Source organism: Suricata suricatta, chromosome 16 (assembly GCF_006229205.1).
Source record: "Suricata suricatta isolate VVHF042 chromosome 16, meerkat_22Aug2017_6uvM2_HiC, whole genome shotgun sequence".
NCBI lineage: Eukaryota > Metazoa > Chordata > Mammalia > Carnivora > Herpestidae > Suricata > Suricata suricatta.
The window spans coordinates 49284442-49308790 of NC_043715.1; the positions used below are offsets into that span (position 1 = coordinate 49284442).

The 24349-nt window shown below is 59.6% G+C and overlaps 1 protein-coding gene and 1 long non-coding RNA gene across 2 annotated transcripts; one reads left to right on the forward strand and one right to left on the reverse strand.

Moving 5' to 3' along the window:
• Nucleotides 1-685: 685 nt before the first annotated feature.
• On the reverse strand, nt 686-1956 carry LOC115280505. Its single transcript, XR_003903803.1, has 2 exons — nt 1550-1956; nt 686-903 (listed from the first exon to the last, which is right to left on the reverse strand). It is a non-coding gene; the product is annotated as an uncharacterized LOC115280505 (long non-coding RNA).
• Nucleotides 1545-23045, forward strand: PPP5C (protein phosphatase 5 catalytic subunit). Its single transcript, XM_029925471.1, has 13 exons — nt 1545-1847; nt 7535-7776; nt 14411-14558; nt 15147-15268; nt 18390-18455; nt 18778-18876; nt 19601-19706; nt 20112-20254; nt 20384-20471; nt 21023-21063; nt 21159-21337; nt 22274-22355; nt 22521-23045. Exons 1-13 carry the CDS (start codon nt 1727-1729, stop codon nt 22581-22583), a joined length of 1500 nt encoding a protein of 499 aa, XP_029781331.1. The 5' UTR covers nt 1545-1726; the 3' UTR covers nt 22584-23045.
• The last annotated feature ends 1304 nt before the right edge of the window (nt 23046-24349 follow it).

The window sequence follows — 24349 nt, forward strand, 5'->3', positions numbered from 1 at the left end:
TCTGCAGATCCATGTGCAGGTGGATGTACCTATTCTGTCCCGTCTCTGTAGATCACCTCACAACTCCTTTCCTGTGGAGGAATCTTTTTTAAAAAATTAAATTTTATGTTTAAGCAATCTCTCCACCCAACCCGGGGCTTGAACTCACAACCCTGAGAGGAAGACTCACATGCTCCACCACCAGAGCCAGGGAGGCACCCCCCCCCCGCCCCCATCACATAGAAATCTTTTCAAAGAAAGAAAACACTTTCAAGCGTTTTCTCACCTTCAATGCCTTCTCACTTGGTTATCTCCTACTCGGATTTCAGGTCTCGGTTCAGACTTCCCCTCCTCCAGGAAGTCTTCCCTGCCTGACTTGCAGGGTGAGGTCCTCCCACAGCTTCCCTCCCAGCTGGGGGTACTCAGTCCCACTCTGGGTATTTATAATGGAGTGGTTATAAAAAGTACTTGCTCTGTCTTGGGCCCTCCGCAACTGAGGTTCCGAGAGGAGGGTCACTTGTCAAGGTCACACAGCAGGGAAGGGCTGAGCTGGATTCCAATCCAGGATCCAAACCCAATACAACAGCCTTCCCACACACACCCCTAAAAAATCTCAACAACCTAACCCACAGGTGAGCTATGGAACACAGAGACAGTACTCAACTGGGACCTAAGAGCGCTGGAATTGAGGTGGGACAAGCGGAAGTTCTGGCTCTGCCACCTTCATTGTATGACCTTGGGCAAGTGTGACGACCTCTACAAGTGTCAAGGTCCTCAGCAGTAAAATGGAGCCGATACTCGTATCCACCTTGTAGGCTGACTGTTGGCTGTGACAGGAGGTTGCGGGATCGGGGCAGGCTGCCAAGACAAGGAGGCTGGGGAGTGGGCTACCTTGTGTTTCCAGAACGGGAGCCACAGTAGAGCCTGAAAGGGATTTAGAGCCATAGTTCCACATGGGTAGCCCCTGAGGCCTTGGAAAGGATGGCCCGCGAGGGTGCACAGTTGGGGGTAGGGGGGTAGGAGTGGGAGTGGCATCTGGAGATGTTTCCTAGGTCATCAGAAATTTAGGCTTTTTCCTCCGGGCCCTGAGGCACCTTGGAAGGCTGAGGAGTGGAGGATGAGGGTGAAGAAAGGAGACGGTGTAGTAGCCAAACTTCTGGGTCTTGCTCCGGATTGGGACCCCCAGGGCGCCTTCAGTTAACAGCTAGGAATACTGCCCTCAAGGTTGAAACTGTATTCCCTTGGTTTGAGAATCCGCGCATTTCTCGGGGGGGGGGGGTGCGGGGTAACTGCCCCGATCTGCTCAAGGTCACACCAATCATTGGCAGTGGGGCCAGCTCTGGTTCTGCGCCGGGCTCGGGGCTGCTTGGCAGCCACACCCACCAGCCCCGGTAGACCACGGGGAAATCCCACCTTAAAACCCCCAGAACTTCTGCGGCCTCGGAACACGGTAACTTCGGGGGCGGGGGCCACGCCAGACCTCCCCCCACCCCGCCCCGCTCCCCCACTTCCTCCCCGCCCCCCAACGGCTCATTCGAGGAAGGGCGCTGTCTGGGGGCCCTCTGGTCACCTTGTCCTCCGCGCGCTCTACGGCGAAAGGGCCCTGCGCAGGCGCGCGGAGGGCGCCTTCGGGGCCCGCGCTTTACGACACTTGTGCAGCAGCGGCAGCGGCAACTCGGCACTCCTTCGCGACGATTCGGCCGGGCGCCGCTGGCAGCCGTTGCCAGGGTGGGGGTCGCTTTGCGGCATGGCGATGGCGGAGGGCGAGCGGACTGAGTGTGCTGAGCCCCCCCGGGACGAGCCCCCGGCCGATGGCGCTCTGAAGCGGGCGGAGGAGCTCAAGACGCAGGCCAACGACTACTTCAAAGGTGCGCCCGCCCCGGAGGGGGCCGGGGTGGGGTGGAGAGCCGCCCTGGGCGAGAGGTGCCCGGCCCGCGCGGAGCCATGGCAACGCGGAGCGGCAGCCTGGGCGCGGGGCAGGCACTACCAAGTGACCCGGCGCGGGGAGGCAGGATGGCGCTACCCCGGGGCGGCAGAGGGGGCTTCTGACCGTAGGGGTGATCCCTCGAAGGGGCGTTCGGAGCGGGTGCTACCAAATGGGGAGACTTGAGAGGGCGCTCTCCAGTGGGAGGCGGGAGGGGGACGGGGAGCCAGGGCACTTCCAAACGTGAGGTCCTTGAGAGGGGTTAGCTATGGTGGGACCTGAGGAGGGCGCTGCCAAGTAGTGACAGGGGGCTGGGGAGGGATGGTGCTGCCCAGTGGGGACGTCTGGAGCGGGTGGCACCAAGTGGGGCCTGGGGGACACTGTCCCGGTAGAGTAGGGGTTGTATGGGTGGGGAATCGATCGTTAGGTGGGAAGGCGAGGAGGTAGGAGATTTGGGGTTGCAGGAGGAAAAGAGATGCGTGGGAGGCTCTGGGAGTAAAGATGGGGGAAATCCCAAGAATAGTATGACATAGGATCACGGGAAAGAGTAAGATGTGGGGGCTCGCGTTCATTCATTAATTCAACATGTTTACTGAGCACCTGCTATGGGGATGTAGCAGTGAATGAGCAACATGTGGCCCTGCCCTTTTACAGCTTGCAGTTTAGCAGGAGAATCAGACATTGAGTAAAAACACCAGAAATAATAAAAATACTTAGAGGTTGCGGTGAGGGCTTTGGGGAAAACAACCCAACAGGATGTGAAGTGGGGATCAGGGGCTGGAGGCTACTGTGGCCAGGGAAGGCCTACCTGAGGAGAAGGCATTTAAGTTGAGAAGAATCGCGAAGGAGTGTTCCAGGTGGGCGCAGCGACATGTGCAAAGGCCCTGGGGTAGGAAATGAAAGACTGGCGCAGCTGAAACTTTAGTGGATTAGCAGGGAGACCAATATAAGATGAGTTTAGGAAAGGGGCCAGCCCAGGTAGGGTTTTATAAGTCATTGCAAAGCTAGTTTGGATTTTACTCCGCTAAGAGCAGGTGTTGAGAAGATAGATGGTCCAGTCTGGAGCTCGGAGGAGAGCAGCTCAGGCGTGGTCAGCCAGCGAGTGTAATAGAACACCCTCGGAATGGAAGCCGTCTTGTAGGGAGAGAAGGGGCCGGAACCTTGAGGGATTCTGATGATCCGAAAAGACAAGGAAGAAGCTGAGAAGTGGTCCGTGAAGTGGAAGGAAAATCAGGAAAAGATGAAAGAAAGAGTGCTTCTAGAAGGAGGGGCTGTGCCCTGGGTCAGATGCACTGCCCGTTGGCTTCGGCTCCAGGGATGTTGGTGCTGGCCTTGACCGGAGCAGTTTCAAGGGAGCAGTGGGTGCGGGAGTCAGCAGGACAATACCGGACAGTAAGCTGGGAAGTGAGGAAAAGATGGCAAACGTTGACAAGTATTTCGAAGTATTTTGGTTCTGAAAGGGAGCTGGAGAAATGGGGAGACGGAGCTGCTTTTTTTTTTTTCCTTCTTAAGAATGAATGAGCCCAAGCGTATGGTCTGATAGAGAGCAGGGACGGATCCTGCGGGGGAGAGGGGAGACCTAACAGCAGCACAGCCCTGCAGACAAGAGGAGAGGAGAGGAGAGGAGAGGAAGGGTCCAGAGCCTTAGCAGCCTTCAGTCGGAGCAGAGGGATTCAGAGTGGGAACGCTGGTCAGGCTGCAGCAATGGGAGGAGGTTGGGAGGAGGGAGGAAGGACCAGGGAGGAGGGAGGAAGGACCGGTGGGAGATGAGGCTTGGAGGTGGAGCCTTGGCCGCTGGGTCAGGGAGAATGGATGTCGTCCTGGGGGTGGAGATGCGCCACAGTCAGATCCCCCCAGCTGCCTGGCTGAGATTGGACACCAGAGCAGGGAGACTAGCACCCTGGACAGGTGAGTGGTGGCGCCAATCAGAGACAGACACCAAGTCAGGAAATGTTTCAGAGAGGAAAAGAGGGTGGCCGCCTGGAGAGAGGGAGGCGGGACGGACCACCGGGGCAGGGAGAACCGGACAGGAGAGGCCGATCCTGGCAAAGGTGAGCGGAGCATGGCACCATGCTCTTTTGTGGGGCTGGAGTGTAAGAGGCAAGAGGGGAGACTGAACTTTCTGCTGTGATTCTGCTGTGGGCTCCGGGGAGCCACGGATAGTTCCAAGGAGGGGAGGGACAGGTGCTTGTGCAGGATGCCTGCGGAGGGGCAGGACTGGAGGCTGGGAGACCAGGGAGGAGGCTGGCGCAGGCTGGAGGCTGGGTTGAGCAGGATGCAGGTCTGGCCAGGTCAGGGCCGCGCTGTAGGGATGGACATGGATGGATGGATTTGAGAGATGGTCGGGATCCTGGCCTGACAGAACACGGTGACTGGCCAGCTTTGGGGGTGGAGGGGTCAAGAGAGGTGTCCAGGACAAGGCACGGTCTCTAGCAGGAGGGGGACGGCGAGGAAGGTGGGGCCGTCCCTGGGATGGGGATTGGGATGGGGATTGGGAAGAGCGGCAGATATGAGGGTTGATGCTGGAAACCGGAAGTCACAGGGCCGGGCTCCTTGCCCTCCTGGTCCCTGCCCCTCACCGCCTGGCAGGCAGTGGCAGGCACAGAGCCCCAGCCTCAGGGGCTGTGGGAATAACAATAAAAAGGATAATTACCGGTCTCCTTAATTGAGCCCCTGCGGTGGCCAGGTGCGGCTTCATCTTCCCCTTCCCCGGGGCGCTGGGAGGGAGGGCGCACCAGCCCTGTTTGTCTCGTAGAGGAAGCTGAGGCTCAGAAGTGAAACCGCTGGCGCCCAAGGTCAGAGCGGGAGCCGCAGAGCCCGGATATCCCCCTTCCTCGCCACGTGCGTGGCTCCTGCGTTCAGAGTCCTCACCTGGAGCTCGCAGGCAGCAGAGGATACGCCTGCAGGGGCCTGGGCCCCTTCCAGAAGCCCTGGTCCCGATGTTGCCCGGCTTTCTTCCCCCTCTCTCGGGCCTCACTGCCCCCCTTCTGTAAAATGGGAGGCCTTGTATTTAACCCCCAAGGAGGCCTGTGGGTCTGGAACTCCGTAGACATGGTTAAGAGCTCGGGCTGCCTGGGTCCAAATCTGGTTTCTTCCTCTTCCATGCTGTGTGACCCCTGGGCAAATGGCTTAACCGCTCTGTGCCTTGGCGGCGTCCTCTCTAAAACAGGGACAGTCTGGAAGATTTGATGCACTCGTGCCTGTAAAGCAGATAAACCAGGCTCAGGAAACGGTATTGTTGGGTCAGCACGTGAACTGCAGCCCCTCCCGTTTCCTCTGCTTGGTCCTCCTCTTCATTCGCTCATTTTCATTCACTTCTTTCACAAGCACCTGCTGATCGCCATCTCTGCTGTAGCCACATCTCATGCGAGAGTTTATTGAGTCCTCATAGCCACTAGGTGAGGCAGGGCACGGCCGACCGGGCCCTGAGACACTGGGCTCCCCGCCCCAGACCAAATGGGCCACTTGAGTCACACCTCAGCGTCAAGAGGGCTGGCCGGCTGGCCTCTGGAACGCGGCCGGGAGGCCGAGTTGTCCTCGAAGGCACTGGCATTCCAGGGAGGGTCCATCAGACCTAGGCTGTCTCTTTCTAACCTTGCTCATTTCTGGGCAATCCTGGGCTTGCAGTCCTGGACAGACCTCACGGTGCTGGGCAGGGCTGGCATAGGGGAGCCTTGGGGCTGGGGCGGCCCAGAGGAGTGCCTCACCCAGCCCAGGGGTCAAGGAGGGCTTCCTGAAAGAGGGGACAGCTGAGCCATTTGAAAGATTGCCAGATGTTAGCCTGCAAGAGGGATAGTTACATTGTTCTGGTCACCTCCCCAGACCTGACTTCTCCTTTCCCTGGTGTCACTGTGTCCGTCTGTGTGTCTGTCTGTCTCTGTCTTCCTTCGCCCATTCATTCAAGAACTATTCACGGAGCCCGGAACCCTCTTCTTCCATCTTCTTCGCCTGACCCCCTGTCATCCTTTAGGTCTCTGCTGTGGCATCCTCTTGGTCTGTCCCTGTGCTAAACACTCTGGGTCGTCACTGTCTGGAGGGGTGTGTGTGTGTGTGTGTGTGTGTGTGTGTGTGTCCATCCCACCAGACTTGAGCCCGAGGAGGGCAGGGCAGAGGAGTGCTGTGTCCTCAGACAGGGCAGGGACTCAAAGAGGTAAGACAGACGGGCCCTGCCCTCACAGGGCTGAGGTTCAAGTTGGGGAAATGGACTAGAAGCAGACAGAACAAAGGAAGGCACGGGTCAGCCGGTGGCACTCAAAGGACGCTGGAGAAGAGCGGGGTGGGATTTAGGGCAGGGATTCCCATTTTAGGCCGAGTGTTAGGAGAAAGACTCTGATACTCAAGTCCAGAGGGGGTACGTAAGTTGCCCAAGATGCCCAGCAGACCAGAGGTGGAGCCAGGGATTGGGCCTGGGCCCCCGCCCCGTCTGTGCCTGCCCCTTGTGCTAGGTACCCTCTCAGGGGCCACCGGGTGTGAGAGGGGGACGAGAGTGTCCGGGTCTTGCCCTGGCTCGGAATTCCCACCTCCCACTGCCCTCTCTGAGCCTCAGCACCCTCATCTGGAAAATGGGGCAGTTGCTGCTGTCCTTGGGGTTGTTGTGAGGGTTCAGTGAGGGGACTCATGTACCGAGCCCCTCAAGTCACCTAGCACCTCATGTCCCCCAAATCAGGTGAGCCTCTGAGCCTTGCTCTCCTGCCTGACAGATGGGCACATGGCAAGGACCCACGCCTGGCTCTGCGGATCCAGATAGGGTATCTGATCTCTGTGGCTCATCTGTAAAGTGAGCACCAGACGGTGCTTATGCCATGGAGATGTGAGGATTCCATGGGTGAGGATGTAAAGTACAGGGCACAGCCGTAGCTCATTTCAAATAAAATCGGCCTTTTCCTCTTGGCCAGACACATCCTGTCGCCCTGCACTTAGAACATCAATGTCTACACCCTACTGTGGTTGTGTTTCAGGATCAGTCTTGCCAGCCTCCCTGCTCTCAGCCTCCTCCACCCCGGTCACCCCAGCCGCTCACTGGTCCTAGAACACAAGGCTTGTGCCGGCAGCATAGCCCCTCACTTCCCACCCCAGGGCCTTTGCACCTGCTGTTCCTTCTGTTGGGAATACTTTTCCTCCTATCCAATTTGTTGCTTCCTTTGGCTGTCTGCTGGTGTGTCCCCTTCTCCTGGAGTCCTAAGTAGGTTCCTTCTCTTTCCCACTTCCTATTCTCCTACTCGGCCCCCTCTTTGACCTTCTTTACTTGCTTGGGTGTGGGGGCTGGACAAGCAAAGGGCTCAGGGCCGACTCACATTTGCCGATTCACAATGTCTTGTCTCTGGCACTCAGTCATCCGTCCTCTCTGGGCCACAGGACCACAGTAAGACCCTCCTGAAGTCCTGGAAGAAGTCTTGCCCCAGTTGGGACCTTAAGCGCTGATGGCTGAGTGGGTGGGTAGTTGCATGAGAATGACTTTGAGTCCTGGGAACTTGAACCTGAGGAGACCAAGCCTGTGCTCGGGTGGGACAGTTGGGACAGGGAAGAGGGGGCAGGCCGACCAGACATTTCGGAGCCCAGCCGGGGGCCTCGGTTCCCCCGGCTGCGAACAGGCCAGCACCCTGCCTCACGCCCCCTCCTCCGTCTCCTCAGCCAAGGACTACGAGAACGCGATCAAGTTCTACAGCCAGGCCATCGAGCTGAACCCCAGCAATGCCATCTACTACGGGAACCGCAGCTTGGCCTACCTGCGCACCGAGTGCTATGGCTACGCGCTGGCCGACGCCACGCGCGCCATCGAGATCGACAAGAAGTACATCAAGGGCTACTACCGCCGGGCGGCCAGCAACATGGCCCTGGGCAAGTTCCGGGCTGCCCTGCGCGACTACGAGACGGTGAGCCGGGCCTCGGGGTGCTTGGCGGGCGGGGGGCGGGGGGGGGGGAGGCACGTCCAGCAGCCCAGTGCTCCTGGCCCAGAGCGCACTGTGTGGGTTCCCGTCCCAGCTCTGCCGCCGCTTGCTCGGTGGCCCTGGACAAATTACTTGGCCTCTGTGCCTTCTTTTTTTTTTTTTTTTAACATTTATTTATTTTTGAGAGACCGAGTGAGACAGAGCTCGAGCAGGGGAGGGGCACAGAGAGAGGGAGACACAGAATCTGAAGCAGCTCCAGGCTCTGAGCTGTCAGCACAGAGCCTGACACGGGGCTCGAACCCACTAACTACGAGATCACGATGAGCCGAAGTTGGATGCTTAACTGACTGAGCCCCCCAGGTGCCCCAAGGGCCTTCTTTTCCATGTCGTGGAATGGGGAGAACCCTAAGACCTGCCTCTAAGGATTGCCATGAAGAATAAATGAGTTTCTGCTTTTTTCGTGCCTTTCGGCCAGTGCCTGGCATGGAGCCGGTGCTCTGTGCCAATGAGCGGTCGCGGTCATTGTCACTGCTGGTGAACGAGAGCCTCAAGGCCCGCGTTCTGGTGGAGTTCGAGTCTGGAGGGGGCAAGGCGCAGACCTGGGTCCTGGACGGGGCGAACGGAGTCCTCGCAGTGCGGTGCACACCCGCAAGAAGGCAGAGCAGGGCAGGGCATGTGTTGTGAGGCGGCGAGGAGGGAGAGGACCCAGGGCACCGCCGGAAGTCACTAGTTGGCCTGCTCACTGCCATTGCTGTGACTGCTCGATGGTAACGATAGGAGCTGTGGCATCAGGGTGCAGGCGTTCACTGCCCTGTGCCCTCCGTGAGAACCGGCAGCCCAGGGTGGGGCAGGGGTGGTGGTGACCCCCACTGTGCGGGCGGGGAGGCCGAGGCCCAGCGAGCTCAGTGACTTGCCTGCTCGCATGCAGCTGGCCAGTGGCAGAGCTGGGATTTGAACCCAGGCACCGTGTCTCCCCTGCTTCAGAGAGCAAGCTCCCCGAGAGGAAGGATTTTGCCTGTTCTGCTCACTGGGTTGGTGCTTGGGCGCCCGCAGGGGCTCAGAGCGTGCGGCGTTGTCACTCCAGCCCCCGCACCCCCACACTATTCTGTCTCATTCACCACCTGCGCTGAGCGGCCTCCATTGGGGCTCAGAGCTGCAGGCCACGGTCAGACGGAGCAGGGCTGGCTGCCGGCCTGGGGTAGAGGGTGCATTTCAGGCCAGGTGAAGTCTGGAGCCAGGGCAGGGCCAGGGGACACCTGTGTCAGGGTGGGGGCAGGGACATGGAAGAAGTAGTAGCTTTAAAAAAAATTTTTTTTTTTGGGGGGCGCCTGGGTGGCTCAGTCAGTTAAGCATCCGACTTCGGCTCAGGTCAGATCTCACGTTCGTGGGTTCGAGCCCCGCGTCGGGCTGTGTGCTGACAGCTGGCTCGGAGCCTGGAGCCTGTTTCGGATTCTGTGTCTCCTTCTCTCTCTGACCCTCCCCCTCTCATGCTCTGTCTCTCTCTGTATCAAAAATAAATAAAACACTAAAAAAAAAAAATTAAAAAAAAATTTTTTTTTTAATGTTTACTTTTGAGAGAGAGAGACACGGAGCAAGAGCAAGGAAGGGGCAGAGAAAGAGGGAGACACAGAGTAAAGCAGGCTCCGGGCTCCAAGCTGTCAGCAGAGCCTGACCCGGGGCTTGAACCCAAGCACCATGAGATCATGACTGAGCCAAAGCCAGATGCTTAACTGAACTGACTGAAGCACCCTTAAAAAATTTTTTTTAATGATTATTTTTGAGAGAGAGTGCGTGAGCAGAGGGGCCGAGAGAGAGGGAGATGCAGGATCTGAAGCAGGATCCGAAGCAGCCTCCAGGCTTTGTCAGCACAGAACCCGACATGGGGCTCGAACCCACGAACCGTGAGATCACGGCCTGAGCCGAAGTCAGGCGCTTAACCGACGGAATCCCCCAGGCGCCCCAGAGGCGGTAGTTTAGAGACTGGGGGCAGAATGGAAGAGGGAGTGGAGGGCCCCTGGGCAGGATGGTGTACGAGCTCCGGAACCGAATCCTTACTCGCTTTGGGTCACAAGACCTTCCCAGCCCAGTCTCCTTTGTTGTCCCTTGGTGTCGTCACCTGGAGAATGGTGGCAGAGGCGTGGCCATGGGGCTCTGGTGAAGTGGTGTGAGTGGAGGTCACTGGGGTGCAGGGTCCGGTAATGAGTAACCCAGGAGGGCACTCGGGTTTGGATGGGGGCAGGCACTCCCTGCAGGGCACCCGGTGCAGGGAGGGGCCCGGAAGCAACGGGCAGCGTGGAGGGCCCACGAGTGCCCCTGGGGGTGTAGGGAAGTCTTTCCTGGGGAAAGGAACCTTCTCAAGGCTCTGGCCCAGGCAGGGGCCTAACCCCACACGCTCCCTGAGGCTGAGATGGTCCCTTCCGGGCATCTTGTGGAAATACCACATCGGAACTTCTGCCCAGGCCTTTTGGATGCCCTGGAAGGCTGGAGGAGGGGTACATGACCTTCTGGAGATCAGCCTGAGGCGGGGCCACGCTCAGCATGTACTTGTCACAGCCTGTTTCCCTGTGGAGGCTTCTCCAGCAGCCGGGGAGTCCCCGCAGGAGCCTGCGATCCTCGCCCAGGGTGGGGGTGGGGGCCTCCACATGCCTGCGGGCTGTCCGCTTGTCCCCGCTGCCACTTCTCACCAGGCCTTGTGGGCGCCCGGCAGAGGGGCCGCGGTCGGTGCTCCTCGCCCTCCTGCGCCCCCAGAGCTGTCTGGGACACGCCTGCCGGACGGAGCTCAGGTCCCCTCTCAGATCCTGGCATCCTCGGAGGCGGAGCCATAAAACCTGAGGCTGAGTTGGAGGGCCTGTTCTTTCTCAGCCTCAGTTTCCTCATCCGCTTGCTCACTGTGGGCCTGGCTCTGTGTGGGCTCTACATACGTGGTTTGGACAAGCAGGAAACGGGTCTGGAGGGGGAAACCCCTCCTCCCAGCTCCTGGCCCAGGTGGGATCTGAACCGGGAGTCCCTGCTGGTAGCTGGGAGGGAGCCGTGAAGTCGGTGTCGTGGTTTGAGACCAGCACCTCCGTCGGCGTAGAGAAGAGAAACACGGTTCATTGGGAGGAAGTGGGGATATGTGTTTGTGAAAAGCCATTTTTCATTTATGTAAACACAGGCGTGTGATATGAAGTGTGTATTTCTTCCCGTGAGTCATAGTCAAAAGCCTCAAGGTCACTGATGGAGGAGCTGGTGCTGGCAGCGCGGTCAGGACACCAGCTGCACGCTGCGTAGCCCTGAGTGCTTGGCTGGCTGCCCTCAGTGGCCTCATCTGTAGAAGGGGGACAGTGCCAGGGCCTGCCCCAGCGCCCCGGGGACGACTCCGTGAGATCTGTGCCACCCTCGCACTTGATGCCGTGTCTCGTCGGGATGTCGGGAGTGGGCGAGCCTGTGGCCCACAGGAAGGGCTGTTTGCAGAAACCCGGACCTTGTTAGGGGCCTGGGACAGACACTCGTGTCTCCCTCTGCTGGTGGCCCCTTCCAGGGCCCCTCAGTAGGAACTGGTGTCCCCTTTCTACCCCCTCAGCCCTTTCAGAACAACCCCTGCCCCAGGATTCCCTGGCCCGTTTTGGGGTCCTTTTCTCAAAAGACTGCCCTTCCCCCTTGCCCCGCCATGTTCTTTCCTGTCTGTTTGGCGCTCAGATGGTTATGTGGGCCCTGGCCGGATCTGGGGGACTCCTGCAGTGCCCTCCTCCCCCCCGCCGGCTTCATGGATTTGGGGGGATTGATTTATAATACGGTTTGCTTTTGGCTTGCTTCTTACAGCGCGGTCCAGCGTAATCCGTCAGAAATGCGCCTTGCCTCACAGGCCCGTGCAGGCGCCCGCACACCTAGGGTGTGGCTGTCCTCGTGGTGAGGGGAGCGGCCGGCCAGTGCCTGGCACGGCGTTCACCGTGGGCCGGGCGCCGTCATGACCTGCCTGCCCTCATAGCTCCAGCCCTGTGCGTGGGGGCTGCTCTCCCCGATCTACAGACGAGGACACCAAGGCCCAGAGCATAGTTTGCTCTCCGAGGTCTCACAGCCAGGAAGTGACGGCCTCGTACCAGAGGCACACAGCGGGCAGAAGCATCTCGGCCTGGCACCCTCCTGTGGCCCAGCCCCACTCTGGCGGGCTCTCTCCTCTTCTGGTTTACCATAAATAAAAGGGACACTGAGTATGACCTGCCCAATTAAGTCACTAGACGCTGTGGCCCTCTAGGGGAAAACCCTCTGTCCTGCCCGTCACTGTGCAGGGCCTAGGAATCCCGCTCTCCTCCAGCTGTGGGTGTGCCTCCGTTGGGCCACCTGAGGTCAGGATCCTAGGCAGGGAGAAGACGGAACCCTGGCTCCTTGGGTCTCAGATTCCCCATCCATCCAATGGGGATTGTGGTAACACCGATAGAGCTGCCTTGTGGTTCAATGAGCAGGCTCACTGTTCTCCGGCGCCTAGCAGGTGCTCAGGAAATTAGCCGTGTGTTGTTACTGCCGCTGCTCCTCTTCCCAGCCTTGTGGTGTCTGTCCCATCCTCCAGCCAGCCTTCGAGGTCTCTGAGAACAGGAGACTGGCCAGAGGAAAGGCTGGTGCTGTGTCCGTTCCCCAGGGGGGGGCATGCATTCCCTCCTGGGACGCAGCCATGGCCTCACGTGGCCACCTTCCAGTGGGAGAGACCCGTCTCCAGCCGTGCTTGGGGCGGGGCAGGCGAGCCAGAGGCTTGTGGGGGCCCAGGGGCTGGAGGATGCAGGGTGCTCCTGGAGGAGGGGACCCAGGAAGGCATTGGAGGTGGACATGAGGTGCTGTGGGCCAGGGGGCAGCCTGTGCAAGGTGACAGGGAGCTGGCACGTGGGACACTTGTGAGTATGGTTTGGCCGGTTTGTGCTGGGCAGACAGAAAGCAGAGGGGCGGGCAGGCCCTTGTGCACCAGGCCAGGCAGCGGATTGGACTTCATCCCAGGGTGTCAGGGTGTGCCTCGGACCCTGTCCCTGTTGGGAAGGACTCCCAGGAATGTCTGGTGCCACCTCCCTCCCGAGCCTCACACCACACCCACACCTCAGGTGGAGCCGGCGGCGGCGGGGTGCCCTAGCTCCAGCCTGCCCGGACGGGGCAGAGGCCATCGCCCGCCGGGTCCGTGCGCCCGTTCCCGGGGTAGATGAGCCATGGTGGCCCTCAGGGTCAGCACGTGCCTTTGCACTGGCTTCTGGCTCAGTCTGCCAGGCTTGCATCAGGGGTGTCCCACTCTGACACTTCTCTTTATGCCCCAGCACAGGAGCCACAGGGCCCTAACTCTTCGGGCGGCCGGCAGACTGGGCAGCCAGGTGGGGTCTGCTGACAGCAGTTACAATTACAGAAAACCAGACTGAGGCTGGAGGAGTGACGTCCTTGCCAGAGGTCACACAGCGAGGAAGCAGCAGAGCCGGGTTTGAATCCAGCCCTGTCTGCTCTTGAACTTGGAGGATCGGAGTTTGTAGAAAGCAAGATAACGGTGGAGGGAGGGGTGGGGACAGGCTCCTTTTACTGAGAACTTCCTGGACCCCAGAGTTGCGTGCCTGGGGCTTTATGGCGTCTGAGCCCATCTCAGGCACAGCAGCCAGGAAAGGGGCCTGGAGAGCAGCCTGGGTGGACTTGACTCCTGCTGGCGCGCTGCGCCCACTTTGTGTGTGTCCGCTCCTGTGACCCTCATGGCCGCCCTCTGACGGGGACGCTGTCAGAGCTTCCCTCCCGGCAACTCGCTGGCCCAGCATTCCTCCGCCAGCGGTGGGCCGAGCTGGGCTCGGAACCAGGCCGCCTGGCTCTGGGGCCCACAGCCCCGACCGCCCTTCGGAGGAGGAGACTGAGTGAGGGCTGGTTGTGCGCGCCGGGCCCTGTACTCGTTACTCGCCCTGCCCGGTTGGGCCTGTCCCTTCCCCCCTTTTATAGGTGTGCAAACCGAGGCTCAGGGAGTCCAGTTCTCTAGCAAGTCATTGGTTCTTCCATTGGGTCTGGGCTGTTCGTTGCGACGGTAGACCCGGTCCGCCCTCTCCTCTTCGTCCCGTCCCCGTGGCATTGACAGTGAGCCCTGGCCAGTGTGGCTCCCACCAGGAACCCAAGCTGAGCATGTGCTCTCAGATGGGACACTTTTAACGACACAGCTAAGGGGTTTTTTAATGTTTGTTTACTTTGAGGGGGGGGACAGGAATTGGGGGGGGGGGCAGAGAGAGAGCGAGAATCGCAAGCAGGCTCCACACTGTCAGCATAGAGCTCAACTCGGGGCTTGATCCCATGCACCGTGCGATCGGGACTTGAGCCGAAAGCAAGAGTCAGATGCTCAACCGACTGAGCCCCCCGCGCCCCAGAGCTGAGGTATTTTAAGAGCTCGCGTGCGCACGTGTGAACACGTCCGCGCCGCAGGACAGCTCGGTGTGGGCAGCTCTCATCGCCCCGTTTGCGGTCTTGAGGACTGAGGCCTGGAGGCGGGAAGGCCCAGGGCCTGGCGCATGGAGGCCGGAGATCTGGCTTCCGAGTTCGTGGAGCCTGGGGCCACGCAGCCACGCCGGTCCCCCTGTGTGTCTGCCCCTCTGCACCAGCGGACCATGCCTGGGCATTGATGCCTCTTTTCTGCCCGCCCCAGGTGGTGAAGGTGAAGCCCCATGACAGGGATGCCAAGATGAAGTACCAGGAGTGCAACAAGATCGTGAAGCAGAAAGCCTTCGAGCGGGCCATCGCCGGCGACGAGCACAAGCGCTCCGTCGTGGACTCGCTGGACATCGAGAGCATGAGTGAGTCCGGCCTGGGTGCCTAGAACCTTCCACGTCCTTGCACGGGCCTTCTCCACTCCCAGTGCGAACGGGGGAGGGAGGGTGTGGAGGCGGCCGCTGTCTCTTGCTCCTCTGCCTGCATTCCTGGGAACTCCGTGGGCCCTTGCTGGGCTTGTGTCCCCCGCTCCAGGCGAGGTGGGGGTCCCAGTGCCGGGACCTAGCTGCCCGGTGCCGCCGTGACGGCCCCCGTCGGATTTGTGCAGGGCCTCCGGGTGCTCGGCCAGCTCAGTCATTCGTTCTGCGGATGACTGTCAGGCACCTGCCAAGTGCCGAGAGCTGTTCCAGACACTGGGGGTGCGGCTGATGCCCTGGTGGGCAGAGAGGGGACAGCGAGTCAGCAAATGAATGGACTGTGTTGAGTGCTGTCAAAACACGCGGGCAGTGGGGAAGGGGCACCCTGGACTAAGGCCGGGCATGGCCGGCCTGAGCAAGGGAACCTGACCAGGGAGAGCATCCCTGTCTGTCCTGTGTCCTCTGTCTCAGCCTCCCAGTGGCCGGGGCTGCTGACTCTTGTCCCCCCCTCCCCCCCGTCCCCCGTTCACACACCAGCCATCGAGGATGAGTACAGCGGTCCCAAGCTTGAGGATGGCAAAGTGACCGTCACCTTCATGAAGGACCTCATGCAGTGGTACAAGGACCAGAAGAAACTGCACCGGAAATGCGCCTACCAGGTGAGGCCCCTGTCGGCCCTGCATGCACCTGTGACCCCAGGAGGGCATCGTGGCCCTGGCAGTGCCCGGACTCGGCCCCCGGGGGCAGGTCGAGGAGGAGGGTGGGCATGGCAGCTGACACCACTGAGCAGGGTGCCGGAGAAGTCTTCATCCTGCTGCTGCGCTCCCATGTCTGCCACTGCCGCTTAGTTGTTTTGTTTTGTTTTTTTTAATTTATTTAATGTTTATTCACTTTTGGGAGACAGAGTGCAAGTAGGGGACAGACAGAGAGGGAGACACAGAATCCAAAGCAGCCTCTAGGCTCTGAGCTGTCAGCACAGAACCCAATGTGAGGCTTGAACCTATGAACTGTGAGATCATGACCTGAGCCAAAGTCGGATGCTTAACCAACTGAGCCACCAGGCAAGGTCACTTAGTTATTTTTAATAACAGTTTCCTCTCCCTGCCCTGTACGTTCATGTTCATGCACACTGTCTCTCCCCGCAGATCCTATATGCATTTATCACAGTTATTTTAAAGTCTCTGGAAATTCCACCATCTGGGTCATCTCTGGGTCTGCTTCTGTGGTCTGTTCTTCATGGGCCTCATCATAGTTTGTGTGTTTTTTTTAAATTTTAATGTTTATTCATTTTTGAGAGAGAGAGAGAGAGACAGAATACAAGCAGAGGAGGGGCAGAGACAGAGAGGGAGACACAGAATCCGAAGCAGGCTCCAGGCTCCCAGCTGTCAGCACAGAGCCCGACATGGGGCTCGAACCCAGAAGCCATGAGATCCTGACCTGAGGCGAAGTCAGACGCTCAACTGACTGAGCCTCCCAGGCGCCCCCCCTTCATGTTTTGTTGAATGCCAGATATTTTGTGTAAAAGAACAGTAGAGACTGAGCTAAATTAGGATTTTCTACAGAAGATGGCGGCCCTTTCTTCTGTGCAAGGGGCTGCATCTGTCTGATCGGCCATTTCCAGCATTTTGCTGGCGTGACCGGCCCACCACGGGCTTGCGACGTTTTCAGACTGGAATCAGGACTCTCCCTTTAGCCCTGGCAAAATCCCAGGGACGTCTTGACGTTGTAACGTCTCCAGCGTCTTGAACTGTGGGAGAACTGTCTGATTTTCAGCCTCGCGGCCAGATTTTTGGCGTTTCGGGGGAGTTCTGTGCTCTCCCGCTCCGCCCCCACTTTTGTGGGGCCTCGCACCCCGCCTTCTGTGACGGCCGTGTGAGCAAGCTGGAGGTGAGGGGAGCCGCCTTCGGAGGCGGGGGCTTCTCCGGTGTCTCCACTGTCACCAGCAGACTGCTGGCTTCCCTCGCTCTTGGCCTCGGCGTCCCTTGGCCTCTTGCTGTCCCCCCGCCGCTGGGGTGAAAGGCCCCGGGAAGGGGCTCTCTGCGTTGACTGGCTTAGGTTTGAGCGCACCCTCAGCCCTCCGATGGTTTTCAAAAGGTTGTATTTTGTGGGTTTGGGGCCCGTCGTCATCAGGGCAAAAATGACCGTCTTCTACAACTTTCTCCATTCTGACCAGAAGCGGACGCGCCTTCTACTCTGTTTAACGTTGGGGGGGGGCTTCCCCCTACCTCGTGATTTTACAAACTGCCAAACCTCCAGGAGAGTGTAGTTAGCGTTCTTCCCCTGCACCCAGACGCACCAGTGAACATTTTGACACGTTTACTTTCTCTTCCTACGCATGTGTGCGTGTGCCCACACACTTCTTTTTCTTTGCTTTGCTTCTCAACTGTTCTTTTTCCTTTCCTTCTCCCGAACCGGAAATAAGTTGCACCGTAACTTGTACCTCCTGAAAACAGGACACTCCCCTATGTGACCACAGCTGAGGTGTCTGACCCTAGAAATTTAGCGCTGATAAAACAATACCAACTGGTCACACAGCCCACAGGCTGTCCGCAAAATCTGGAAACCTTGGTACAGACGTATGACAAAGTCAAGGTCCTCCATCTTCATGTAGCAAACACTAGTTTTGCCCACCTTTCCAGACAGATGCGAGGACTCTTTAACTTCCCCTGGTTTCCCCTATTTGTCCTTTTTAGCTGTTTAGTGTTTTTGTTTTTTGTGGGTTTTTCTGTTTGTTCTCTTAAAGGTTTTTTTTTTTTTTTTTTTTTTGGTTTTTTGGGTTTTTGTTTGTTTTTAAGAAATCTCTCTACCCCATATGGGGTTCGAACTCAACAACCCCAAGATCAAGAATTACATGCCCCACTGACTCAGCCAGGCAGGCACCCCTGTGTTGTTGGGTTTTTAAAAATCCAGAATCCATTGACGGATCAAATACTGCATTTTCATCTCCTTTCATCTAGAGCAGGCTCCTGCCTTTTGGGGAGACTGTCATGATATATGTAGACCTGTCCGGGCCAGTTGTTTTATAAAATGTTCCACATCTGGATTCATCTGTGTTTCCTCATGATGCTGATTATTTTCAGAAGACCCCAGAATCTCTGTTTTCATGTAAAATAGCGCTGATGTTGAGGGGCCCCTGGGTGGCTCAGTCGGTTACGTGTCTGCCCTCAGCTCAGGTCATGATCTCACAGTGCGTGAATTCGAGCCCCAAGATGGGCTCCGTGCCAACAGTGTGGAGCCTGCTTGGGATTCTCTTTCTCTCCCTCCCTGTCTGCCCCTCCCTCACTCATGTCCTCACTCTCAAAATAAAGAAATAAGCTTTAAAAAAATAATAATCCTAATGATTAAAATTTTTTAATGTTTTTATTTATTCTCGAGAGAGAGAAAGAATGGGGAAGGGATAGAGAGAGGGAGACACAGAATCCGAAACAGGCTCCAGGCTCTGAACTGTCAGCATAGAGCCTGATGCAGGGCTTGAACCTACGAACCGCATGATCATGACCTGAGCCCATGTTGGATGCTTAACTGATGGAGCCCCCCCCCCCCGGAGCCCCAACATTATTCTAGTGTTTAAATGCCACAGAGGCTGCGGGGGGCAGAGCTTAGGGGCCACCTGCGGCTCCTGCCAGCACTCACTTGTCCGGCCCCCACTGCCCGTTCCTCACCTGCCTCTCCCTCACCCTCCACTCAGCGGCATCTCCTGGTCAGTCCAGGCTCTTCGGGGCCTGGGGCAAGCAGCAGGCCCTCCCCCCGGCCCCACTCACAGCCCGCCCTGCCTTCCAGATTCTGGTACAGGTCAAAGAGGTCCTCTCCAAGCTGAGCACGCTCGTGGAGACCACGCTCAAAGAGGTGCGTGCCGAGGGGCGGTGTGTGGACGGGCCGGGGGCGGGGTCTCCCCGGCTGGGGAGGGGCTGTGGAGCTCAGAAACTCACAGACCCACCTGGCTTGGTCTGCCTTCCCTCCCCCCCTACCCTGTCTCTCCCCTGGACGTCCCTCTCCTCTCCTGGCCTCTCGGTCTCTGTCCCACCCTCCTCATTTCTGTGTCCCCTGCCTGTGTCTTCTGCATGGTTCTTCTCGGTCTGCCATGACCTCTTGCCCCTCCCCTCACCCCTGCCCCCTCCCCACGTCTCTCTCTGGGCCCCTCCCTCTCCGGTGGCCTCTTTTCTTCCAGACAGAGAAGATTACGGTGTGCGGGGACACCCACGGCCAGTTCTATGACCTCCTCAATATATTTGAGCTCAATGGTTTACCCTCAGAGACCAACCCCTACGTATCCTTCCTCAGGAGAGCCCACCCTCCCTGTCGCTGCACCTGCATTTGTGGGAGGCGCCGGCCAGAGAGCAAGGGAGAAGCCTGAACAGTCACTGCGACACGGGGGTGTGGGTGGAGGGGCCAGGGCCTATCCTGCTGTGCTGTGTGACCTGGGCAGGTGGCTCAGTCTCTCTGGGCCCCGGCCTCCATCTTGAAATGGGGCTGCTACACGATCGTGCACATAACGGCCCCGGGCGCTGCCGCTCCCCAGCTGTGTGACCATAGCAGTGACGGCACCTGTCTGTGCGTCAGATTCCTCATTTGCAAAATAGGGATAACAGGGACTGACTCACTGGGCTGTTGAGAGGGGTAAACGGGGTCATATGTGTGAAGAGCTGCGTGGCCCACAGTCCGAGCTTGTAAGTGACCATTGCTTAATGAAAGGCCACCAGGCCTGTGAGTGTTGGGTGGGATGGGCTGTGTCCCGTTGCCCCTGTGGCAGGCTGACCCCTTGTGTCACCCTCCACCATCCACTTCCCGGAGAACGGGAGGTTGGGGGTGTCTGTACCGTCTGCTGAAACTCGGAGAGGCCTAGCAGCTGGGCCAGAGCCAAACAGCGAGGAGGCAGGTCTCAGCCCGGATCTGCCATGCCCACCCTCAGGGCGGCACCAGCGGGAGCCGTGGGACAAGGGGAGGCTGGGGAAGGAGCAGTGCCCCCCGCCTTGTACTCCTTAGCAGAGCAGATATTTAACGGCGACTTTGTGGACCGCGGCTCCTTCTCCGTAGAAGTGATCCTCACCCTTTTTGGCTTTAAGCTCCTGTACCCAGATCACTTTCACTTGCTTCGAGGTGAGCCGGCTGCCGGGGAGGTTTGGGGTCGGGGTGGCCCGGTGCAGGATGAGCTCACCAGGGAACGAGGGCCACCAGGTGGTGGTGGAGAGGGGGCTGCCCACTGAGAAGTGGGGAAGTGGCTGGTTGGGGGCTCCCAGGGGCCTGAGCGGCAGCCGATTCTCCAGGAAGAAGCCCAGGGCCCACGGGGCAGGGTACATAGCTGCAGTCCCTTGAGGCTGGACCAGGCCTAGGCCTTGTGGCCACATGCCTGCTGTGTGCCTCTCAGAGAAGGGACTGAGAACAGTGTCTACACCTCACTGGGCTCCTGGGGTGTATGTGTGTGTATGTTGGCCTCGGGCCCCTGGACCTGGGCCCTGGCACGCCCGTGCAGGGGAGCTGAGGCTTTGCTCTGCTGCCGGCCAGGCAACCACGAGACGGACAACATGAACCAGATCTATGGCTTCGAGGGCGAGGTGAAGGCCAAGTACACAGCCCAGATGTACGAACTCTTCAGCGAGGTGTTCGAGTGGCTCCCGCTGGCCCAGTGTATCAACGGCAAAGTGCTTGTGAGGGCGACGGCGGGACCCCTGGGGCCCCTTCCGGCGCCGCACCCACCAGGGCGGCGCTGAAGCGAGGGGGAGGGTGGGGAGCGGCTGGCGCCCCGGCTCACGCGGCCGTCCCGCTCTGCACCCCAGATCATGCATGGGGGCTTGTTCAGTGAGGACGGCGTCACGCTGGACGACATCAGGAAGATTGAGCGGAACCGGCAGCCCCCCGATTCAGGTGAGGGGCGCGGGCGGGTGGCAGCCCTCTGCCCCCAGCAGCAAGGATGGCAGGGCGGGGCCGGGTGGCGGGAGCATTCTCGTTCAGCACGTGAGGCGCGCTCGGTCACATTTGTGAGTTCTGGAGAGTGACGGACAAGGTCTCCCTTCCTGTGAGGGGGACGGAGGGCGGAGTACTCGCACTCACACACACGTGCGCAACTGTGGGGAGTTTTGCACGCAGCGTGGAGAGGGTGGGGTGCTGGGGGTCCGGATGGCCTCTCCAGGGATGCCACACCAAGCACTGGTTCGGGGTGAGCGGAATGTGCTTGAAGGGGATGGTGAGCGTCTGCGGAGGAGGCTGGGCTTTGTTCCTAGGCCAGTGGGAGCCACAAGGCTTTGGGCAGCAGAGGGGTGTGATCTGAGTCGCACTGTTCAAGGGTCCTCCCCCTGCGGGGCCGTAATACATGGAATGGATCTCGCAGGGAGGGGACGGGGCTCAGAACCCCACTTCACGCGCCCCCGCCCAGCCTCCACCCCAACTGCACTGATGTCTGCTCTCCTTACCCCCAGGTCCCATGTGCGACCTGCTCTGGTCAGACCCGCAGCCGCAGGTCAGTGTTCCCCAGGCCGGGCCGGCAGTGTGGGCGGCGGGCAGAGGGCGCAGCGCGGTTGGCACCCTGAGCTCCCCGTCTCCCCGTGTCCCCAGAACGGACGCTCGGTCAGCAAGCGGGGGGTGAGCTGCCAGTTCGGCCCTGATGTCACCAAGGCCTTCCTGGAGGAAAACCACCTGGACTACATCATCCGCAGCCACGAGGTCAAGGCCGAGGGCTACGAGGTGGCCCACGGCGGCCGCTGCGTCACCGTCTTTTCCGCCCCCAACTACTGGTGGGTCCCGCGTCTCCGACACATCCGGGCCTCTCCTCCCCGCCCACTGCTGCTTGTGTTGTGGGTTTTTTCTTTAACCTTTTATGATAGAAAATTTCAAAGACCTGCAAGAGTAGGCAAAACAGTGCCGGGGACAGCCACGCACTCAGCACCCGGGTTCAGCACAGCCCCCGGCCACCCCGACCCTGGGCTCTTTGAAAGCAAACCCCGGGCGTTCCCTCTTCCGTGCTTCTAAAAGAAAGAACTGTTCGTGCAACCAGAATACCGCTGTCTCTCGTCAGCTGTCAGAAGGGGTCACCTGAACGCAGGCCCCATTTCCTTATGTCTCAAAAATGGCTCTTTTTTGTTTGATTTCGTCCGAGTAACAGGGGCCGCATTCTTGATCTTTCAGTTCCCTGTCCCTCCTCCCCCATCACTTGTAGGTTTTTGATTGAAGAAACTGGGCTCCTTGTCCCCCAGAGTTGCCTGTGCTCTGGACCAGGCCGCCTGCACCCCCGGGTGCCGGTCACCACGTCCCTCTGTCCTCGGTGCTTGGGTCAGAGTGCAGGCTTTGGCGAGAGTCCTGCCTCCATGGGGCACACGTGCCCCCCCCGCCCCACCTACCCCCTGCTCCCCCTTCCCTCCTACTCCCTTCCTACCTGAACCTCCCTCCGGGGCCCCCTCCTTTTCCCCTGGATTGCTGCCTTTCCCAGCTGGCCTCTGTCACTTCTGTGTCTCATCTGTGTCCATGTTTCCGTGCCTCTCTCTGTCTCAGCTCCCATCATTTCTGACTCTGTTTCCGTCAGTGTCTCCGTCCGTCCGTCTGTCTCTCCCTCTTTGGGACTCTCTGCCATCCAGAGGAGAAGAGGAGGTCCCTTCTCCAGGCCCCTGCCCAGCTCTTCCCTGTGTTACCCCCTCCTCCCCACCCCTGACAGCTACCTGCCCCTGTCCCCACAGTGACCAGATGGGGAATAAAGCCTCCTACATCCACCTCCGGGGCTCCGACCTGCGGCCCCGGTTCCACCAGTTCACAGCAGTGGTGAGTCACCCCCTTGGGGCCCTGCTCTCCCTGGCCTAGGGAGCACCAGGCTGAGGGGCCCAGTCAAGGGCAGGGCACGGAGCTCAGCAGCTCTTGCTGGGAGGGTGGGCTCTGCACCTGGTGCTCAGACACCCCCCCTGAAGCTGCCCCATTTCTGTTTCCCAGCCTCATCCCGACGTCAAGCCCATGGCCTACGCCAGCACGCTGCTGCAGTTAGGGATGATGTGATGTGGGGCCCGCATCCCAGGGCCTGCTCCCCATCTGACCCCAGGCCCAGCCCAGAGCAATGTTGGACCCCCTTTTACTTTGTAAAGTTTGTATTTATTCCCCTTTAGGTTTGCAGAGGGGGTGGGAGGGTGGCCAGAGAGCCTGCTCCCTGGAGAAAGAGAAAGGAGGTGGAGAGGCCAGGCTTGGGGCAGTCCGGGCATTGCGGAGGGAGGCCGCTGCGGGTGGGGTGGGCGGGGCCCAGAGGCTTCCCCGCCTCCCTCGTTTGCATGGCCCCTTCCCCCTGAAGCAATAGGGCCCCGCCATAGGAAGACCCCCAGACGGAGGGTCATCAGGGAGGCCTCGCCTGCATTCCCCCCGCCTCCTGGAAGCCCCGAGTCGGGGCTAGGCTGGGGTTCGCCCCTTTCCCCAGCTATTTTATGTCTGTAATTAAATATGTTAAAATAAAGTCATTATTGTAAGTCAGCTTGTCTCAGATGGTGCAGCTGCTGGGATTGGGGTGACCACATCATCCAGACGGGGAGGGGGGCCGCAAAGCTCAACCCCCCCATCTCCCATTTCCATGGGGTCCCCAGGCGCTGGGGCCCGACCAGCCGAGCTGCCCCAGTGTTCGCCCTTCCGGCGGGCTCCGGAGGGAGCGGCCCAGTCAGCGGCACGGCGGCGCCCCGGAAACAGGCAGGCCAGGCCCGCGACGCCAGGCTGGAGCCGAAGCTGGAAGAGACTCGTTCTCCCCCATCCGGCGATCCCGACAGCGAGTATGTGCCGAGACTGCCGAGTGCCCTCTGTCGCACAGCCACCAGGGCAGACCCCACCCTGGCCCCCGCGGCACCGATGGAGCGGACTTCCCCAGCCAGGGAGGACCAGAGGCACTTGCCCGCCGGCTTTCCTTCTCCATCAGAGAGCAATATGGAATCTCCCCGCAGCTGCTCCGCCTGGCCCTGGGCCTGTGGAGACACTTCTGTTTTCAAGTTTGAACTCCTCTGAGCCACCTTTCTCTAGGGAGATGTAGACCTGGCGTATTGTCTACAGGCGGGTGGCAGCAATAGGAAGCTCGAGTCCTGTGAGCCCTTTGACCTCCCGGGCCACCTCCCCCAGGGCACAGGTGAGCAGGTGGCAGTGCTCAGTCCACCGTGACATCTGGGGACGCTCCGCCGTAGGGCCCTGTCGGAAGGAAGTCAGCATCATGGCGTGTGAGGCTCCCTGCTGGGGGCCGAGCCCTGGGGTTTGGACCCTGGGGAAGGTAGGCGTGAATCCGGCTCGGAGGCCCCACTTGCTTCCCGTGGGATGTGCTGGGAGGAGGCCTGCGGGCCGGGCAGGGGGCATCTGGCCGGTGAGAAGCTGCCCTCCCCGCAGGCCCCCTGGGGGGTTTGGACCTCGTAGTGCTGCAGTCAGGCCACCCCTCATGTTCAGGAATGTACTAGAAGGACTCCCGGGACTGGGAAAAGCTGTTACGGTTAGTTTATTGTGGCCCAGGTTAAAATGCGCAGACAGGAGGCGCGTAGGGAGGAGGGTGGGGGGCCAGGCTGGAGCGCGCAGGCGCCCCCCACACAGCAGCCACACCGCTCGTTTGCCCCAGCACAGAAGTCCGTCCCCGCCTCGGTGTCCAGGGGCTTTGCTGGGGTTGGTCAGATGGACTGCCTGGCCCCCATGACTGGCCTTAGTCCCCAGAGACGCAAGCAGATGTCACGCGGCCCAAGGTTCCCAACATACGTCACACGTAAGTATAGGCCACCTCAAGGGACCCAAGGCCCTGGGTAAACAAAGACCCT